Source organism: Lepidochelys kempii, chromosome 17, assembly GCF_965140285.1.
Source record: "Lepidochelys kempii isolate rLepKem1 chromosome 17, rLepKem1.hap1, whole genome shotgun sequence".
NCBI lineage: Eukaryota > Metazoa > Chordata > Testudines > Cheloniidae > Lepidochelys > Lepidochelys kempii.
In genome coordinates this window covers 688,747-708,648 of record NC_136396.1, presented here as the reverse complement: position 1 = coordinate 708,648, position 19,902 = coordinate 688,747, and the positions used below count along the sequence as shown (strand labels likewise).

Genomic DNA, 19,902 nt, shown 5'->3' with positions numbered 1-19,902 from the left:
TGATTAGCCAGAATTATTGTTTTCTTCACTGTTTTTACCCATTATTTCTATGATTTAAAATCTAGATTGTTATATGGCACCACTAGTACCTCTTGACTTTTAATCCAGAGAGATCCCATCTCTCTCCTCAGTCTCTGCAAATTTTCACTAGTCATGGAAGAAGAAACTTGAAATTCCTGATTATTTTGCAGTCTATTTTCTCCAAGTTTACAACTTCTTTAAAAGGCTTAATACCACTGCCAGTTATTGAGGCTTCTAAACCTGTGTCAGGACATGGGTACAAAGGAGACAAACTCTCAATGCTGCCCATATGAATAAATTAGAAACAATCTGCCTTTGGTGAGAGTTTACAGAACAAACGTCATGCATTGGTATCCCGGTGGGACCCATGGCCAATATGCCTATAACTAAACTGGCTAAAGCAAAGAAAGATTGACATTACTTCTCCAAATTACAAATTCTATTTCTCAATCTATCTGGATGGATTAACCTCAGACATGAGATCCAGAATTTAAAGATTCTGGATTCAGAAGCTATTATGAGTCAAGAGGAGGAATTAGCATTCGAATTATAAATATTCTCCAACAAACTGTCAGGAGTTGGCTTGCTACTCCTTCGCTGTTTGAAGATGGTGGCATCAGGCTTGCAGCATTTAGAGATCAAGTACAAATCTAGAAGGGATTTCCACAACGCAGCTGAAGTTTGATAGTAATAGTAGTTGGAAAAACACATTCTTCAGCCCCCTACTGTCAAATAAGGAGAATTAAGAACCTTTAAAGAACTGAGTATGGGCCATTACAGTATTGTCCCCTGCGGGATCTCTACATCCAGTTGGATGAAGGCAGATAGAGCCACTAGAACATAGACAAAATATCTTTGCGATGCTTAGTTGGGTAAATAGAAGCCACTAATATCAGACAAACACTCAATGCAGTAGGTAATGAAGGTAATAAATAATGATACCAGCTACTCAGATTTTCTGCCAAGCAATCACTGATTTAACTGGTAACAAGAGGCATCTTTACAACAAGAGAGAATTTCTCTGAGTACCGACTTAAAAGCTGAAGTTTGGCAGGAGACTGCAAGAAGGATAAGGAAGAGGTAAAAGCCAATTTTACCTGGTAATCTGCTATGCTATTTTTGTCCTATCTGGATCATGCCTCATGCATTAATAGTACCCTACATTCTTCCTATTCACTCTAGCTCTTCAATAGCACCCAGGAGCTAATGGTTTCTATTATAGGCATGTGCAGAAGGTGGTTGCAGCACACACATCTGTCTGTGAAATAGATGTTAACCCGGTAAAATACCTAAACACCTTCATTCTCGAGCAAATGGGGATGGCAGTGGTGCTCTTCAAGCACTCTCCCAATATGACAGCCATGTGATTGACAGGGCTCTGTGCTAAGAGACTGCACATGCTCCTACTGTAAATAGCAATGCTTCAGAGGGGCCCAACAGACTCTATTTCACAAAGGTGCACCCTTAAGAGTTACTCTAATGAGTATTTCCACACCAAAAAAAAAACAACAAAAAACAACACCCTATACAAATATTCCAAATATAGAAAAACACCAAAACCAAACAACTGGTGGAGCAAAGTATGAGGTTAGAACCCTCTCTGATTCAAGAGAAAATTATTAAGAATAGCTATAAAGATAGTGATGACATCTTTTGAAATGAGTTAGCTAGATTCAGAAGTGGCAGTTTCACATGGCAAACCATTCTCTATTTAATTAGAGGGCTCTGTGTGGAACACTTCCAGGCAGAAGAGAGGAGCAGATTGTGATACAGCATCTCAATTATCAGGACAGCACCTTAATGTTTCAATTGGACAAACGTTTTCAACCAACCACAAAGAGCAAGGGGGTTTTGTTTGGATGATCAATGTGGGAGTAAGAAGTCTTTTCAAAGGCCTTTAGGAGGAAACAAGCAAAATCTGGGCCTTATTACAATAGGCATTAGTGCAGGGCATTCTCTCTCCAAAAAGGATGGTCTTCGCTCCATGATTGGCTGAAAACACAAATAAGCCTCTACAGTGGAAGCTATGACAAGGAGACATGAGTGTCCAGTTCGGTCCTTAGGTAAAATCTTTAACTCTTAACTAGGTTAGAGAGTGCTACGTTCACACAAAGAAAAATAACCAGCTATTCACCCCAGGACTCTGGAATAAGCGACCACTGAAAGGAAATTCTCGCTAATACAAGTTAAATATAGGTTACGTTAGCAGCATTTTACAAGCACTAGGAATGTTATCGGAGAAAGCTGTCATTTTTAATGACAGCAAAAGCTCCAATTACCAGAAAGCTGATACACTTGGGAGTGGAAGAATTTTTTTAAAACTGCTTGAAATCTAAAAAAAACCCAACACACTTTAGTTATCAGCTTCTGAACTGGATGTAAATAACTTCACCTGGGCTTAAGAAATTTAACCATTTCACATGACAATGGAACAAATTAAAACAATTTTTAAAATGCAGCTTTATTTTCCTGGCAAATTTTACACAGGCTTTGTGACATAACACCAAGGAGGACGTGTAAACCTAAACTTGGAGGCAACACTGTCACGAAGAAAGAAGCAAGGCTGAATGTGGCTCAGAATATTAGCAGGGTATGGTTTAACAAGCCAAACAAGCCCATGAAACAAGGCAGGTATACACCCGTAAGCAAGATGGCTCTGTTCTTCAGTGGCAAGATGCAGAGCCTTCTTTCCTGTATTATATTAAAGGCTACCTTGGCTTGAACCAAAACCACGCAAAACTGACCACCACTCTGGTTGAGCTTAAATTAGAAAGTCTTATTTAAGTGTGGCTTTTTCACACCAGACAGATCTGCTTTAAAAAGGGCAGAATTGGTTACACTGAGTAACGCTGTACTAATTTCTCTTAAGAATTTACAAATCCCAAAGATCCTTCGGGATATAGCTGTTTATAGGAAACACAAAGCTGTTTGGAGACCTCTGACCTGATAAATTTGGAAAAAAAAAAACAAACAAAAAAACCAAAGGACCTATATACTAGCAGAATAGCTTGGTATTAAGAGCTAGTACAACAGACCTAAAAGCTAAATGCTGAAAATTTTAGTCCCCCAAAGATAAATGAAAATCTTAGCGAGTCAGTAAGGGGAACAGTAGCTTTCTAGTTTGTGGCGAGTAGAAAGTAGGATTGAATCATTACTTGAAGAGGAACCTGTATCATTTTCTATAAATAAAACCTGCAAGGCACATTGCCAAGGCAGCACAAGTCAATACAGCTTTTCCATAAGTGCTGCCAAACTTCACTTTTAGACAGTATATTAATTATATAATCAATAACTGTGGTTTTCATTAGTGTATTAAATACCTCAATCAATATTTTTAACTTTCAGAAACGGTCCTTTCAACAAAAGGGGGGGGGGGGATTTTTGACCAGGCAGTTCAAAAAGTTAGTGCAACACACCAGAGAGGAGAGCTTTAACAGAAAGCATAGAGCAATGGGAAATAGAAAGAAATTAGATGATTACTCTTTTTTCAGTCTCTTGCACAATAAAATATGAGAGGAGTTCTAGAACTATAAAATAAAGGCAAGAATATTAATTTTTTCTTAATTGTTTAACAGTGATGTCATTGTGGATATGACAGAAAGATTGATCCATAAAAGTGAAAGATATTATGCAGAATAAAATAATTGGCCTTTATTGCTGTTATACTTCCAAAAAAACTATAAGGTCCAAGAGCCAGAATCTATATAGAAGATCCTCTGGGAACACAAACTCTTAAAAAATAAAAAAACACTGGCACCTGTTTACGGTGCATCTCCAAAGAGAAATCTAAAGTGAAACTTTGGCAATTGCTCTCACTGGAGCACCCCAGTAAAAATGTGTTCAAACAACAGTTGTGCAACAGCTATGTGTCTCCTCTTCCCCCAACTTGAGAGCAAGAGAAATAGACTAAAGGGCTCACCACACACATGAACATTTCATGTTAACACCTTGTTTTCAGTGCTCCCAAATTGGGAGGGAGGTGAAGTATAAGAAAGGAGCAGAACTAAAAGACTGGTTAGCAGAGTGGAAAGACAGATTATCACTCCTAACACACAGTTTGTCAATCCAGAACAGCATTGAAGACTATAATTTTCTAGTCAACGCTTTACAAGCAAGGTCAGAGTGAACAAGTACTTCCATAAAAATTCTGAGGCATCAGCAAAAGAACCAAGTGCAATCTACTCACTACCTTTAGAGTCCAAAAAGGGAAAAAGCGTTGTCCATGCAGTTAATGGGCCTGGGAAAATGCCATTCATGTCCATTATCAGCAATGGCATTTAGAGCTCCTGAATATAAAAGGACCCACAAACTGAAGGACACAAACAGGACATCTCAGGAAGTAAAGAGTGCACCAATCAAGCACACAAGCTACAGTTCTATAACAAAACTCAGTTTTGCTACCACAAACTGACTGCAATACTGTCTGGATGTTTGGAGCTGTGCAGCAAATGCCAAGCTGTGAGCTGCAGCCAGGGAACACATAATTAATGTGATTAGGAGCACACACAGCTAGCATGCTCTGCTGACTGAAAAGCCCAGTAGCATAATTACTGTTTTCTGTACTAGCTCACTGTCTGTACAAATCTCAAAGCCTGGTTAGCTTTAGACTGCTGTGTAAACGTCAATAAAAATCCCAAAAGTGCCAGATCATCAGCATTTGCAGGCAGAGAAATGGTAAAAAAAATCATTGCATTTCCGTTGCTGCCAACATCAGGCAGAGAAATCTCCATTCCTCAGTCTAACCTTAGAGTCTGAAAAAAAGATAATGTCTCCCCCAAGTGAACACTTACTATGAAGCTAATTAATTGCTTTCCAGTAATGAGAAATCTTCAGTTCAAAGAAAGCAGATTCACAACACAGGAACAAAAAGCTTTGTTGTTTATTGTTATTGTTTATTGAAACACAGTTTTAACATGAAGTGGCCCCCATTTAAAAACTTCTTTCTGATTAACACTTTTACAAACAAAACCAAAGAAATTAAACACCAACAAAACAAATATGTATAAGGCAAGAAGTATGTGAAGTGAAAACTAAAGCAATGCTTTGTAGTTGCCTAGATTTCCCTGGGGGACAGAGAGTCAATGCTTATCAGCTTCTCCCAGAAGAGACCATTTTGATTAATATCAGACCCATCTGACTCAGTCTGATAAACCCTGAAGGAAGGATATTCTTCAGATATGAGAGATGTGTCTTTGATTAATAATTCTACCATATTGCCATTCCAAGCATTAACAACTGCCTGGCACCTGTGGAAAGAGAAAGCCTTTGAATTCTGCGGAAGGAGGACTGACTCGTGCTAATAGGCCCTTTCTTTCTCCTTAGTCCACATCAGAAAGCTGTATGACAGTCTCTCCCTCCCCCTCACCCCCTTCAGAAAAAGTCAAAAGTGTCAAGGGTGTCACCAGTCTCGTCTAGTAAAAAAAAAAAAAAGAAAAGAAAAAAATCTGTCTGTAATTTAGCTTTAAATCTCTGAAGAGAGCAAAGTTACTTTAACAAAGGCATACAAAATGTCTGAAGAATGAAATCTTAACACAGGTTGCAGGCCTGCCGGAGCAACTAGTATCAGTTTGTCTCGTGATTCCTCTTTAGCTCTGCCATAGTTTAATTGACCAAGATAGAGCACTCAGGAGGCCTTGGTTTATTATGGACTTTCTTTTAACTTACCACTGGGATATCTGCACACAGGATTCCATGAAATCACTTTCCCACTATAAAGGGCTACCATGCACTGTATAACTAATGCCAAATTGTCACATGGGGTGGGAAGAAATCAATTTAACTTCAGCTCTTTAGTTATTCTGTGTGGAAGTTCTAGTTTCAGCTCAATCAACACCATCCTTCTCAACCTAGCTGTACTGCGTTTTTTCTGATGTTCATGATCAACCTCTTGCTGTATTCTTTGTGGTTCACAGGCTTCACATCCAGTACTGTAGCCTTAATACGAGATTCATCCTTTGAAAGAGAAAAGTGGTATGTAAGAGGGAAAGCTGGGGCTCAGTGCTCCAGACACATGAGTTCTAATCTCCCTTTGCTCAAAGTAGCTTCATTACTCTTGGGTGTCAAGTTTACTCAGCAGTGTGAAGTTCTGGCTTCCAGAGCTAATAGTTCCAGTGAAAACAAAGTGAAAAGCTAGATTTTGCTGAGTAAGAAGAAAAGCAGTGTCACAAAATGATGCTAATTCTTCTCTCATTCCATGCAGTGAACAGTGGCCATCCTAACTAAAACCTCTGGAAGCTCTTTCCCCTCCCCCACTCCATAGCATAAGAGAAAGCAGGTTCCTGTCAATCTAGTCTAAATATAGCAGAGCTACATGTCCCCATCCACCTGGTGGGAGTACTCACATTGTAAGTCTCCAACTTGACTCTGATCCTGAACTCGTATGAGCTGAAGTTGGCATTTTGGAACACTTCCTCAAATGCCTGCTCATTCTGTGAGGAGTACAAAGACAGAGACGTGAGACGACGACAATCCAAGCATCCAGCTGCACCATAGAGTCTCAGAAAAGCTCAGCCATTGTAAAGTTTGAGGGAATTTGTTAAAATATAGATTAGCTGGGTCAATGGAAGTGTGTGGGCATAGTAAAATCTAGTTTGGAGGACTGTTCTTCCAACAAATTGTTTAGTTTCCACAGTTGTAGTTTAAATTAAATTTTAAAAAAGATGAAGTTTCCAGTCCATGCTGAAGACTCTCGATTGGCCATGTGAAACAACGCACAGTTGTGTTCAGTTTGCAGAGAACTAAACTGAGATCACCAACAGCTGTGAAGTCCCCCATGCTTCTGAACTGGGGTTAATTCTGAAGCTTAATTATAGTCACTGAAATGTCAAGATGGTTAGCCATTTTACTGCCAACAGTCTTATCAGACTTATTCAGCTTCTGTGCTTATCTAGTGAAGCTGCATGTGTATCCTGGCATCCTGACACATATTCATTGGAAAGGATACCACACAAGAAAAGGGGGGGGGTTGTGATTTTTTTCTTTTTGCTAGCCATACAATGACTGTCCAAGTTGCACGGAAAAGCACTCAAAAGTCAGGAAAAGTTAAGGTTACACATGCAATTGTACCATTTATCATGTGTCTATTATACCACCACAGACTGCTTACATGACCACATACCATTTCTCAAGTACAATACACTATTTTTTTTAATAAAGCTTTACATTTTAAAAACTGTACAGACATTCCACTAGATCTCACAGCCCCTGAGTGATACAGGCAAATAAATACTGCTTTAATGTCTCCATTATAGAGTTGGGAAAGTGACTTATCCAAAGTCAAGGAGCAGATAACTGTCAGACCCAGAAATTGAATCCAGATCTTTTGTTTGTTTATGTTTTTGTAATTGGGAAAGTATTTTCCCCAATTCTCCTCTGACTCAGAACTGGCTAAACCATTTTTGTTCAGAATCAGGCAGAGACTAATCATGTCTGAAAGATGAGAGAGTTTCATTAAGTTAGGGATGTAAAATGAAAATTTATACAAACATAACTATGGTCATGACCAGCATCACACCTCAGTGGCGGACAGCTTAGCCACTTGCTACTATCCTTTCAAAACAAAGTCAGATTAAGTTATATAGCTAGCTGACTGCTAAAAATGTCATCCTGTGCAACAGAGTTCCTCTAAGGCTTTAGGTCAGCAACATTTAATACATTTTAGTTTAATAAGCCAAGTATTTCTGAATGACCTGCTTCATGTCTGATATGAGCTTTGACACCAAAAGATCATTTTCAAGAGAAAAAGCTAGAAAAAGTTTTTTGGGTTTTTTTTGGGGCGGGGGTGGAGGGGGAGGGGTTTGGAGAGGGGAGGGAGATTGTGGTAGAGGAGAGGTATGCATACATAAAGAGAAGAAAAGACTGTCATTTTTATTAAAGCTTAAGTGGTTTATTATCAAACTATTCTAATCTGATGAGACAGATGTCTAAAACATCTCTGCACACACTATTTAAAAAGCCATAATTTTTGTAAGGCCACAAAACTGAATTCTACTAAGCAGCACCAGTAAAATTAGCCTCAGAATTGAGTTGATAGGAAATTACGCTAGTGTGAACAAGAAAGTTGGAAGCCATGGGTAAAATCAAATTCCTGCTAAATGTAGCAGGAATCTCTCAGATACTCCTTGTATACTCATTTCAATAAATAAAGTTCCAATTTTGCAATGAGAGCCACATGAGTGGAACCCTAGGCCCCTGCAAATCCCCGCTAAATTCAATGGTGGTGTGTGTGCATACAGGGGTCTGTCCATACAGAACTCACGGCAGGATCCAAATCTACACCCTTCAAGGGTCCTTTAGAGTTAGTGAATTGTCACAGAAGCCTAACTACAGGCTCAGAAAGGACAAGAGACCTGTTTGAGGGTAGCGCCACTATGCTACAGCTGCCACTGGCAGCTTCTAAAATCCCAAGTGACAAAACACATGGAAACAGAATCCTGTATACTCTCGACATTTACTTTATTGTTTTTTAAAAAAGGAACAAGCTAGTTGACTCACCTTTTCTTTCAGTTCTCCCAAGAAAGCAGCATTTTGCCCAAGAATGACCTCTGCTGACTCCTGAAAACAAGTCACCCACTGATTCTCCTGACAGTCTGCAATGTTCACCTAAAAAGAGTCCACAGCCATTTAATCCAATTGCCTCCCACTGAAGAAAACTAAAGAACAAAAGTTTTATTTTACAGCTGGGGAGCGCTTTAAACTTTAAATGTGACTGTTGCAGCCTCAAGCTCCCTGCCTTTTGTAACTATTTGAACTCACTGGTGGATAAAGTGCAACAAATCTTTTTCATGGCAGTACAGACTGTCTAGCAACATGCTTCAACCAGAGTCAAAAGGAGAGGCCAACAAGCTAATAATGTAAGCATATGGGGGAAATGGCCGCCTGCTGCCACCCCCCGAAGTGCGCGTGTAAGTGACGGCAGAACACAGGCCATCAGCCCCAGTGCAACACGGCAAGGAATGAAGGTAGCTGCAAGCAGCACTACACCTTTTTCTTCACGCCAGAGAACAGGAGCAGCAGCTGCACGCAGACTGACAGCCACACCGCACTCAGGCAGGAAGGGTTGCTGTGCAGAAGCCTGGTGTACAGATCACATTTGGAAACTGGGACTTGATGCACAGGCTATGACAAACTTCAAAGATTTTGTTTAAGTGTCAGATGCACAGTGCTTTCAACAGAACAGCAGAGGTCTTCACTAACTCAGATGCCAACACACACGTAGGAATGGACATGGGAGGAGCTTTATTTTAGCCTGCAATCTCTATCACCACAATCAGTTTAAGAAACCAATTTGTGTCCTAATTTAATCTTAACGTCTCCATCTCAAACCATATTGCATCCAGGTATTTCAGCAAAACAGCATGCAAAAAAAAAAAAATCACACTACCTTGAGACTCCCACAATACCAAGCAATAATGTGGTACAAGTTAAAGACCAAGCAAAATCCTCAAGTGAATTCTCTGTCTTCTGTGAAAAACAGGTTTCAGAGTGCTAGCCGTGTTAGTCTGTATCAGCAGAAAGAACAAGGAGTAACCCTAATCCTATGCTGCCAGATTGTGCCACACACTCTCAAAGAAACTGCGGAACCACTTGATCAACATCCTACACAGCAAACAGGGAAAGATTAAGAATGAGCTCTCAAAACTAGATACTCTCATAAAAAACCAACCTTCCATACAAACTTCCTTGTGGCTGGACTTTACAAAAACTAGACAAGCCATTTACAACACACATTTGTCTTTTCCTTTGTAGAAAAGCAACTAAACTACTAAATGCCACAAGGGGCCACAACAGTGGTTCCCTTAACCCACCCAACAATATTGTTAATCTATCCAGCTATACACTGAGCCCAGCAGAAGAATCTGTCCTATCTTGGGGCTTCTCCTTCTGCGCCTCCACCCCCACGAATATGATACAGTTCTGTGGTGACCTAGAATCCTACTTTCGACGTCTCCGACTCAAGGAATATTTCCAACACACTTCTGAACAGCATACTATCCCACAGAAACCTTCCTACCAACAATACAAAAAGAAGGATTCTGCGTGGACTCCTCCTGAAGGTCGAAACAACAGACTGGACTTCTACATAGAGTGCTTCTGCCAATGTACACGGGCTGAAATTGTGGAAATGCAGCATCACTTGCCCCATAACCTCAGCCATGCAGAACACAATGCCATCCACAGCCTCAGAAACAACTCTGACATCATAATAAAAAAGGGTGACAAAGGAGGTGCTGTCGTCATCATGACTAGGTCAGAATATGAACGAGAGGCTGCTAGGCAGCTCTCTAATACCACATTCTACAGGCCATTACCCTCTGATCCCACTGAGGGTTACCAAAAGAAACTACACCATCTGCTCAAGAAACTCCCTGAAAAAACACAAGAACAAATCAGCACAGACACACCCCTAGAATCCCGACCCGGGGTATTCTATCTGCTACCCAAGATCTATAAACCTGGAAATCCTGGACGCCCCATCATCTCAGACATTGGCACCCTGACAACAGGATTGTCTGGCTATGTAGACTCTCTCCTCAAGCCCTATGCTACCAGCACTCCTAGCTATCTTCGAGACACTACTGACTTCCTGAGGCAACTACAATCCATTGGTGATCTTCCAGAAACCACCATCCTAGCCACTATGGATGTAGAAGCCCTCCACACCAACATTCCACACAAAGATGGACTACAAGCCATCAGGAACAGTATCCCTGATAATGTCATGGCAAACCTGGTGGCTGAACTACTATTTCACATTTGGGGACAATGTATACCTTCAAATCAGCGGCACTGCTATGGGTACCCACATGGCCCCACAGTATGCCAACATTTTTATGGCTGACTTAGAACAATGCTTCCTCAGCTCTCGTCCCCTAACACCGCTACTCTACTTGCGCTACATTGATGACATCTTCATCATCTGGACCCATGGAAAAGAAGCCCTTGAGGAATTCCACCATGATTTCAACAATTTCCATCCCACCATCAACCTCAGCCTGGACCAGTCCAAACAAGAGATTCATTTCCTGGACACTACAGTGCTAATAAGCGATGGTCACATAAACACCACCCTACGCCGGAAACCTACTGACCACTATACTTACCTACATGCCTCCAGCTTTCATCCAGACCACACCACACAATCCATTGTCTACAGCCAAGCTCTACGATACAACCGCATTTGCTCCAACCCCTCAGACAGAGACAAACACCTACAAGATCTCTATCAAGCATTCTTACAACTACAATACCCGCTTGCTGAAGTGAAGAAACAGACTGATAGAGCCAGAAGAGTATCCAGAAGTCACCTACTACAGGACAGACCCAACAAAAAAAGTAACAGAACGCCACTAGCTGTCACTTTCAGCCCCCAACTAAAACCTCTCCAGCTCATCATCAAGGATCTACAACCTATCCTGAAGGACGATCCCTCACTTTTCCAGATCTTGGGAGACAGGCCAGTCCTCGCTTACAGACAGCCCCCCAAACCTGAGGCAAATACTCACCAGCAACCACATACCACACAACAAAACACTAACCCAGGAATCTATCCTTGCAACAAAGCCCGTTGCCAACTCTGTCCACGTATCTATTCAAGGGACACCATCATAGGACCTAATTACATCAGCTACTCTATCAGAGGCTCATTCACCTGCACATCTACCAATGTGATATATGCCATCATGTGCCAGCAATGCCCCTCTGCCATGTACACTGGCCAAACCGGACAATCTCAACACAAAAGAATAAATGGACACAAATCAGACGTCAAGAATTATAACATTCAAAAACCAGTCGGAGAACACTTCAACCTCCCTGGACACTCAATTACAGATCTAAAAGTCGCAGTTATTCAACAAAAAAAACTTCAAAAAATAGACTCCAATGAGAAACAGTAGAACTGGAATTAATCTGCGAACTGGACACCATTAAATTAGGCTTGAATAAAGACTGGGAGAGGATGAGTCATTACACTAACTAAAAAATATTTCTCCATGCTAATTTCCCCCCCTCCTGTTACTCACACCTTCTTGTCAACTGTTTGAAATGGGCCATCCTGATTATCACTACAAAAGGTTTTTTTTGCTTTTTTCCTGCTGATAATAGTTCACCTTAATCGATTGGTCTCGTTAAGAGTTGGTATGGCAACCCCCATTTTTTCATGTTGTGTGTGTGTGTGTGTGTGTCTTCCTATTGTATTTTCCACTGCATGCATCTGATGAAGTGGACTTTCGCCCATGAAAGCTTATGCTCAAATAAATTTGTTAGTCTCTAAGGTGCCACAAGTACTCCTTGTTCTTTCTGTGAAAAACAGGAGATTCAAGTGGTGTGAAATTCATAAGTACACCTCCCACATCCCCCCACACTCCACAGCAGAAATACTAATTCATAGGGTAGTTTGTACATTTTTAGATTTTCTAATAAGAGGAGTATTTCTGTTTAGAAGTACTGTTTCATTTAGTCTTTGTGTTATCCAAAGTGAAATTGCAGCAATAGATCCACTCCCAAGCAGACCCCCCAGCACAGCAATTCTAAAGGTAGGCACAACCCACTATTTTTCAAGCATTTTATAAACGTAAAGGCTAAAAAGAATCTCAATGTGAGTGGTGCAAGCAGGTGTCACAATAACAATTCTCAGGCACACTATCCTGAAGCGGGTTCCATTAATGCATGAGAGGCAGAACATTGCCTACAAAAGAATGAACTAAATATAGGTATCAGCTGTGAAAGTGCTATTACTACTCTTCAGAAATGCCATTTTACATTAGTTTATCTTCATCACTGAAGGGATGTGGGCCATCTAAGTTTTGCACTGCATGCCATGTTTGCAAACCAGAATCAACTGGGTTAGCCTGAAACTTTTTGGAATAAAGAAAAGCTTTTAATTGAAGCAGAAGGAAACAAACTGCTAATCAGATCAATGAAACACTCCTTACCTGCTTGGTTAAAGCACACAAGCTGCTTAATGCTCATTTATCCACAGGATCCATACACGTTGGACCACTCTACTCTGCTGCCCCATTCTCTCAGACAAAGCATATAATTATGTTTATACTAGGCATGTGGTCAACGAGCAACACTATTTCACCTAATCCTTTTACTTACCGAGAGTATCATGCGATACTTGAAGTTGGGGAACTCACGATCGCATTTCTCACAGCGATACAGTCCATTTTGTTGGTCTATCACTTTTTTATTGCAGTCCTGAGAGGGACATGCCTGGTACATGCAATTCTCTTTGCGCAGGAATACCACTGTGCCCACGCAGCTAAAATAATCTGCCTGAGAGAATGAGAGAGCAACATTACCCACAAAACACTGGGATTTTTTTCTGAATCTGAGTTCTAAATGAATTGGAAAACATGAAAGGCCATAGCTGGATTTTTATGACTAACAGACCTCAAATTTGTGGGTCATTGGGACTTGCAACTCAAATCTGCTGCTGCCACTGCTCTTGGATTCCATTAAGTTAAATGAAGTCCCTAAATCTTCATTGAACCATGTTCACAATCCCTACTTTATTAGAATGAGCACATTTGCTTTCCCATTGTCTCTAGTCAAGACTGGAGATTCATGTTCTGTTGTTCATTCACAACAACAAAATTTCATACTTTCCCCATTCTTCTTCAGAGAGTAAAATTAAAAAGGCAGAGGATCTATATACAATAGAGTGTGCTGCAAACTAACATTCAGTAAAACCACAGCCTGCAGAACAAAAGAACACAGGAACTGCCATGCCAATAGTTCATCAAGTCCAGTCTGTCTGACAGTGGCCAGCACCAGATGCTTCAGAGGAAGACAAACTCCATAATGGACAATTATGGAATAACCTGCCTATATGAAAAGTCTCTTCCTACCCTTTAGATGCTGGTAGGTTTATACCGTGAAGCTTTAGCATTGAAATTTCAAAAACAAAAGGTAGTGTGATCTCATGAACAGAGCACTGAACTGGGACTCAGACGTGGGTTCTAACCCCAAAAAGAACTAGATAAATTCATGGAGGATAGGTCCATCAATGGTAATTAGCCAGGATGGGCAGGGATGGTGTCCCTAGCCCCTGTTGCCAGAAGGTGGTAATGGGCAACAGGGGATGGATCACTTGTTGATTACCTGTTCTGTTCATTCCCTCTGGGGCACCTGGCATTGGCCACTGTAAGAAGACAGGATACTGGGCTAGATAAGACTATTGGTCTGACCCAGTATGGCGTTATGATGTTCTTATGTAACTCTTCCACTTACCTGCTGTGTGACCTTGGGGAAGTCACTTCACCTCTCTATACCTGTTTCTCCTCCCACAATTAGTCTTGTCTATTAAGATTGAAAGCTTATTTGGTCATAGAGTGTCTTTTTTTTTTTTTTTTTTAAAAACAGGGCCCAGAACTCTGTTGGGGATTCTAGCTATTATAATATGAAAAATAAATAAAGTGATGCCATGAACTTCAGGATCTGATTAACCTCTGTTCAAACTCAGTAAGATCAAAAGTTCTAACAGTCTCCAAAGGTAACAGTCTCCCTCAAGAACTGGTAACTTCAAACACCACACCTGAGTAAAACCTAACTTATTTTCTATGCAGCATACATAGTTTGCATTTAATAGCCCTATTTTACCTTATCTCCTTGTCCCAAATTTTCAGATTTAGCTTCATGCAAAGTTTTCCAGTTGGTATTTCCCCCAGTTGTTGGTCCACCTCTCAGATCAGAGATTGAGGTACATTCCAAAAGCTGCCCTTCAGAGTCAAACCTGAAAGCACAGAGATTCTTCCAGTTTTGGAATGCAAACCAGCCAGACTTATCCAAAATCTTATATTTAGTTTTACATACTTAATGCAAGAGGGAGTTTATCAGCGACCTGCACAGGAAACAATTACTGTACCATGTGCATATTACACAAATAGCATTTCAGGATAAATTAATCCGGTTTTAATTAGCATAGTATTTTATAATCTCAAAAGTGGACAAATTCTGCTTTACATGTCCATAGCTTTGATGCCAGCTAGTGGCCAAACCAGGAATTGCATGCATTTTAGAAGCAGCCAGATATTTGCATAATTAGAATTAAATTACATGCTGCCATTATCTTTCCTGCAGCTTTGAGAGAAAAGCAAATAGTGTTTAATAGATCATATTTCTTTAGTTAAAATAAGCAAATATGTCTGTCAGTGAAACTGGTGCTACAAGCCCTGCTCAGGTGATGTTGTGATTTCAACTTAGTGGCAAATTTATTTCAGCAGAAAGCTCATTTCAGTTGTGTCAAACCTCCCAGAGACCACTGTCCACAAAAGCATAGCCTCTTGCATCAATACAGCCATGACCATTAATTGAATTACAGCACATCTGATTTGGCTAGCAGAAGCTCTCTCAAAAACCCACTAGTTATATATCCATCACAAAGAAATAACAGAAGTCCACAGGAGCAGTAATGACCATTATAGGTAAGACTGCATAAGCTTTTGATTCTAATCCCATTTTCAGCCACTCACTTTGAAGCAGAAGTTTCTAATATTCAGTCTTTGCACAAAGGGGATTTTCTTCTGGAAATTTTGGGTAATAACAGTTCAACTATTTTTGAGAAGAATGGAACACCACTTAACTATTGTAATAAATTCTTGCAACATTCTTCTGCACAGCTCTAAAGCCCAAATGGTTAGGGAGTGGAAGTTGAAACCTGGCACAAAGACAGACCTCACGGAGAAGTGCTTTTGAGGGTTCTGATAAAAACTGGTTTGGATTTGCCAAGTTATAACCTGCTGGAAAAAAACAGTTACCTACCTTTTGTAACTATTTTTCTTCGAGAGGTGTTGCTCATGTCCATTCCATTCTAGGTGTGTGTGCACACGCCCACGTGTTCGGTTGGAGAAGATTTTTGGCTTAGCGGTATCTGTAGAGTCGGCAGTGGCGCTCCCTTCGGTGCTATGCTCACACACTGGTATATCACGCGTCACCAACCCTATGCCCTCTTGGTTCCTTCTTGCAGGCAACTCCAACAGAGGGGCAGGAGCGTGGGTAATGGAATGGACATGAGCAACATCTCGAAGAACAACAGTTGCAAAAGGTAGGTAACCGTTTTTTTCTTTTTTGAGTGCTTGCTCATGTTCTTTCCGTTCTAGGTGACTCACATGCAGTGCCAGTGGAGGTGGGCTCGGCGTTCACAGTTTTGCAGCTAGCAGCACTGTCCTGCCGAAGCCAGCATCGTCCCAGGGACATAAACTTGTGGACAGACAACCAGGTAGCAGCTCTACAGATCTCTTGGATCGGCACCTGAGCCAAGAAGGCCACTGACGATGCTTGCGCTGTAGTCAAGTGCGCTTTGACTATCGCCAGCGGAGGCACACTCGCATGCTCATAGCTATATCAGATGCACGCTGTGATCCAGGACGAAATCCTCTGAGCAGACACTGGGTGACCTTTCATCCTGTCTGCCACAGCAATGAACAGTTGCGTTGATTTACGGAAAGGCTGTGTCCTGCTGATATAGAAGGCCAGCACCCGCCAGATCTCCAGGCCTGTAACCTGCGCTCCTCTTTGGAATTATGGGGCTTCGAAAAGAAGACCAGTTAGAAAATGTCCTGGCTGGTATGAAACTGGAAGACTACCTTGGGCAAGAACACCGGGTGCAGCTGCAACTGAACCTCATCCTTGTAGAACCCCATATAGGGTTGTTCTGACGCAAGTGCCCTGAGCTCACACATTCTGTGAGCGGACGTAATAGCCATCAGGAACTCCTTCTTCCAGGAGAGAAGGAGAAGAGAGCAGGAAGCCAGAGATTCAAATAGAGGGCCCATGAGCCTCGACAACATGAGATTCAAATCCCAGAGAAAAAACAACTAGGAGTCCTTGTGGTACCTTAGAGGCTAACAAATTTATTTGGGCATAAGCTTTCGTGGGCTAGAACCCACTTCATCAGATGCGTGGAGTGGAAAATACATTAGCAGGTATAAACCTTCACCAAGGGAAGGTCATGCCTGACTAATCTAATCGCCTTCTATGATGAGATTACTGGTTCTGTGGATGAAGGGAAAGCAGTGGATGTATTGTTTCTTGACTTTAGCAAAGCTTTTGACACTGTCTCCCACAGTATTCTTGTCAGCAAGTTAAGGAAGTATGGGCTGGATGAATGCACTATAAGGTGGGTAGAAAGCTGGCTAGATTGTCGGGCTCAACGGGTAGTGATCAATGGCTCCATGTCTAGTTGGCAGCCGGTATCAAGTGGAGTGCCCCAAGGGTCGGTCCTGGGGCCGGTTTTGTTCAATATCTTCATAAATGATCTGGAGGATGGTGTGGATTGCACTCTCAGCAAATTTGCGGATGATACTAAACTGGGAGGAGTGGTAGATACACTGGGAGGAGGGGAGGGATAGGATACAGAAGGACCTAGACAAACTGGAGGATTGGGCCAAAAGAAATCTGATAAGGTTCAATAAGGATAAGTGCAGGGTCCTGCACTTAGGACGGAAGAACCCAATGCACAGCTACAGACTAGGGACCGAATGGCTAGGCAGCAGTTCTGCGGAAAAGGACCTAGGGGTGACAGTGGACGAGAAGCTGGATATGAGTCAACAGTGTGCCCTTGTTGCCAAGAAGGCCAATGGCATTTTGGGATGTATAAGTAGGGGCATAGCGAGCAGATCGAGGGACGTGATCGTTCCCCTCTATTCGACATTGGTGAGGCCTCATCTGGAGTACTGCGTCCAGTTTTGGGCCCCACACTACAAGAAGGATGTGGATAAATTGGAGAGAGTCCAGCGAAGGGCAACAAAAATGATTAGGGTCTGGAACACATGACTTATGAGGAGAGGCTGAGGGAGCTGGGATTGTTTAGCCTGCAGAAGAGAAGAATGAGGGGGGATTTGATAGCTGCTTTCAACTACCTGAAAGGGGGTTCCAAAGAGGATGGCTCTAGACTGTTCTCAATGGTAGCAGATGACAGAACGAGGAGTAATGGTCTCAAGTTGCAGTGGGGGAGGTTTAGATTGGATATTAGGAAAAACTTTTTCACTAAGAGGGTGGTGAAACACTGGAATGCGTTACCTAGGGAATGGTAGAATCTCCTTCCTTAGAGGTTTTTAAGGTCAGGCTTGACAAAGCCCTGGCTGGGATAATTTAACTGGGAATTGGTCCTGCTTCGAGCAGGGGGTTGGACTAGATGACCTTCTGGGGTCCCTTCCAACCCTGATATTCTATGATTCTATGAAATACACAGCACATGAAAAGATGGGAGTTGCCTTACCAAATGAGAGGTCAGTCTAACGAGACAATTCAATTAACAGTAGGACACACCAAGGGAGGAAAAATCACTTTTGTAGTGGTAATGAGAGTGGCCCATTTCAGAGAGTTGACAAGAAGGTGTGAGTAACAGTAGGGGGAACTTAGTATAGGGGAAAATTAGGTTTTGTAATGACCCAACCACTCCCAGTCTTTATTCAGGCCTAATTTGATGGTGTACAGTTTGCAAATTACGTTGGAGTCTGTTTTTGAAGTTTTTTTTGTTGAAGAATTGCCTCTTTTAGGTCTGTTATTGCGTGACCAGGGAGAACGAAGTGTTCTCCTACTGGTTTTTGAATGTTATGAATTCCTGATGTCAGATTTGTCTCCATTTATTCTTTTGTGTAGAGACTGTCTGGTTTGGCCAATGTACATGGTAGAGGGGCATTGCTGGCACATGATGGCATATAAGGGACCAGATCCCGGATGTGCGGATAAAGACTCTCCAGACCTTCCAGGAGTTAGGCCGTCATGCCGTGAGCGAAGATCAACCTGCCTTGGAACGGAGGATGAAAAGCCGAAATAGCAGCCAGGTGGACCCTGACAACAGGACAAGACTTAGAGCTTGAGGTGTGGGAGATAGTCCAGGATCACCTGCAGGGAGGCCTGCTGGGCTCAGACATGCCGATCTGAGGCCCAGCATGTAAACCTTTCCCACTTTGCCCGATAGGTCACACTGGTGGAGGGCTTTCTGCTACCCAGCAAGACCTCTTGCACTCGGGTCAAGCATTCCCGCTCATCCACATATAACCATGCAGCAGCCATGTTGTCAAGCGCAGCACCTCCAGGTTCGTGTGCAGGAGACTGCTGTGATTCTGAGACAGCAGGTCCGGACAGAGAGGGAGTCGCAGCAGCTCGGCTACCGAAAGGTCTAGCAGCATGCTGCACCAGTACTGGTGAGGCCACTCGGGGGCTATCAGGATAACCCTCGCCCTGTCCCACTTGATTCTCAGAAGGACTCTGGATCAATGGCACTGGCAGGAAGGCATACATCAGGGCCCCTGACCACAGAATTAGGAAAGCATCTGACAGCAAACCCCTGTCCATCCCCTGGAGCAAACAGAACATGTGGCATTTCCTGTTCCGGTGGGACGCAAACAAATCCACCTGGCAAGACGAGAGGTCCTGCTGAGGAGATCCGCTAGCATATTTTTGGTGCCGGGCAGGTGTATGGCTACCAGATGAGTGGCATGCTGCACACAGACGTGCCAAAGGTTGAGAGCTTCTTGACAGAGGGCTGATGACCTGGCTCTGCCCTATCTGTTGATGTAATACATCGCAGCAGTATTGTCCATCAGGACCTTCACCACTTTGCCCCTCAGGTGGGGCAAAGTGGCCTGGCAGGCCAGGGGAACCACTCTGAGCTCCCTGACATTGATGTAAAGGGCCAGATCATCCCGCAACCATCCGCCCTGGGTGCTCAGCTCACCCAGCTGGGCTCCCCAGCCCAGGTTGGAAGTATCAGAGACCAGGGTCAGCGCGGGGAGGGGTCACAAAGGGGACAACCTGCAACACTGTCCCGGCATCCAACCACCAGGTCAAGATCATGTCTTTTGTGGATGTAGACCAATGCCAGTCATGCTTGCAGAGGCCGGAGGTAGAGCTGGACACGACTGACCA

General features: G+C 42.5%; 1 protein-coding gene across 6 annotated transcripts in view; it reads right to left on the bottom strand.

Moving 5' to 3' along the window:
- Positions 1 to 4,882: 4,882 nt before the first annotated feature.
- Positions 4,883 to 19,902, bottom strand: part of RPA1 (replication protein A1) — a 46,597-nt gene continuing 31,577 nt past the window's right edge. For 4 of the 6 annotated variants that reach the window (XM_078849209.1, XM_078849208.1, XM_078849211.1 and 1 more), the window contains 5 exons: positions 14,629 to 14,761; positions 13,126 to 13,302; positions 8,515 to 8,622; positions 6,363 to 6,449; positions 4,883 to 5,973 (listed from right to left, as the gene is read on the bottom strand). In XM_078849209.1, the coding sequence (XP_078705335.1) occupies positions 5,863 to 5,973; positions 6,363 to 6,449; positions 8,515 to 8,622; positions 13,126 to 13,302; positions 14,629 to 14,761 (616 nt within the window). In that variant the 3' untranslated portion in view covers positions 4,883 to 5,862. The remainder of the gene's footprint in view (positions 5,974 to 6,362; positions 6,450 to 8,514; positions 8,623 to 13,125; positions 13,303 to 14,628; positions 14,762 to 19,902) is intronic. The other 2 variants (XM_078849212.1, XM_078849213.1) reach the window with 2 other exon arrangements.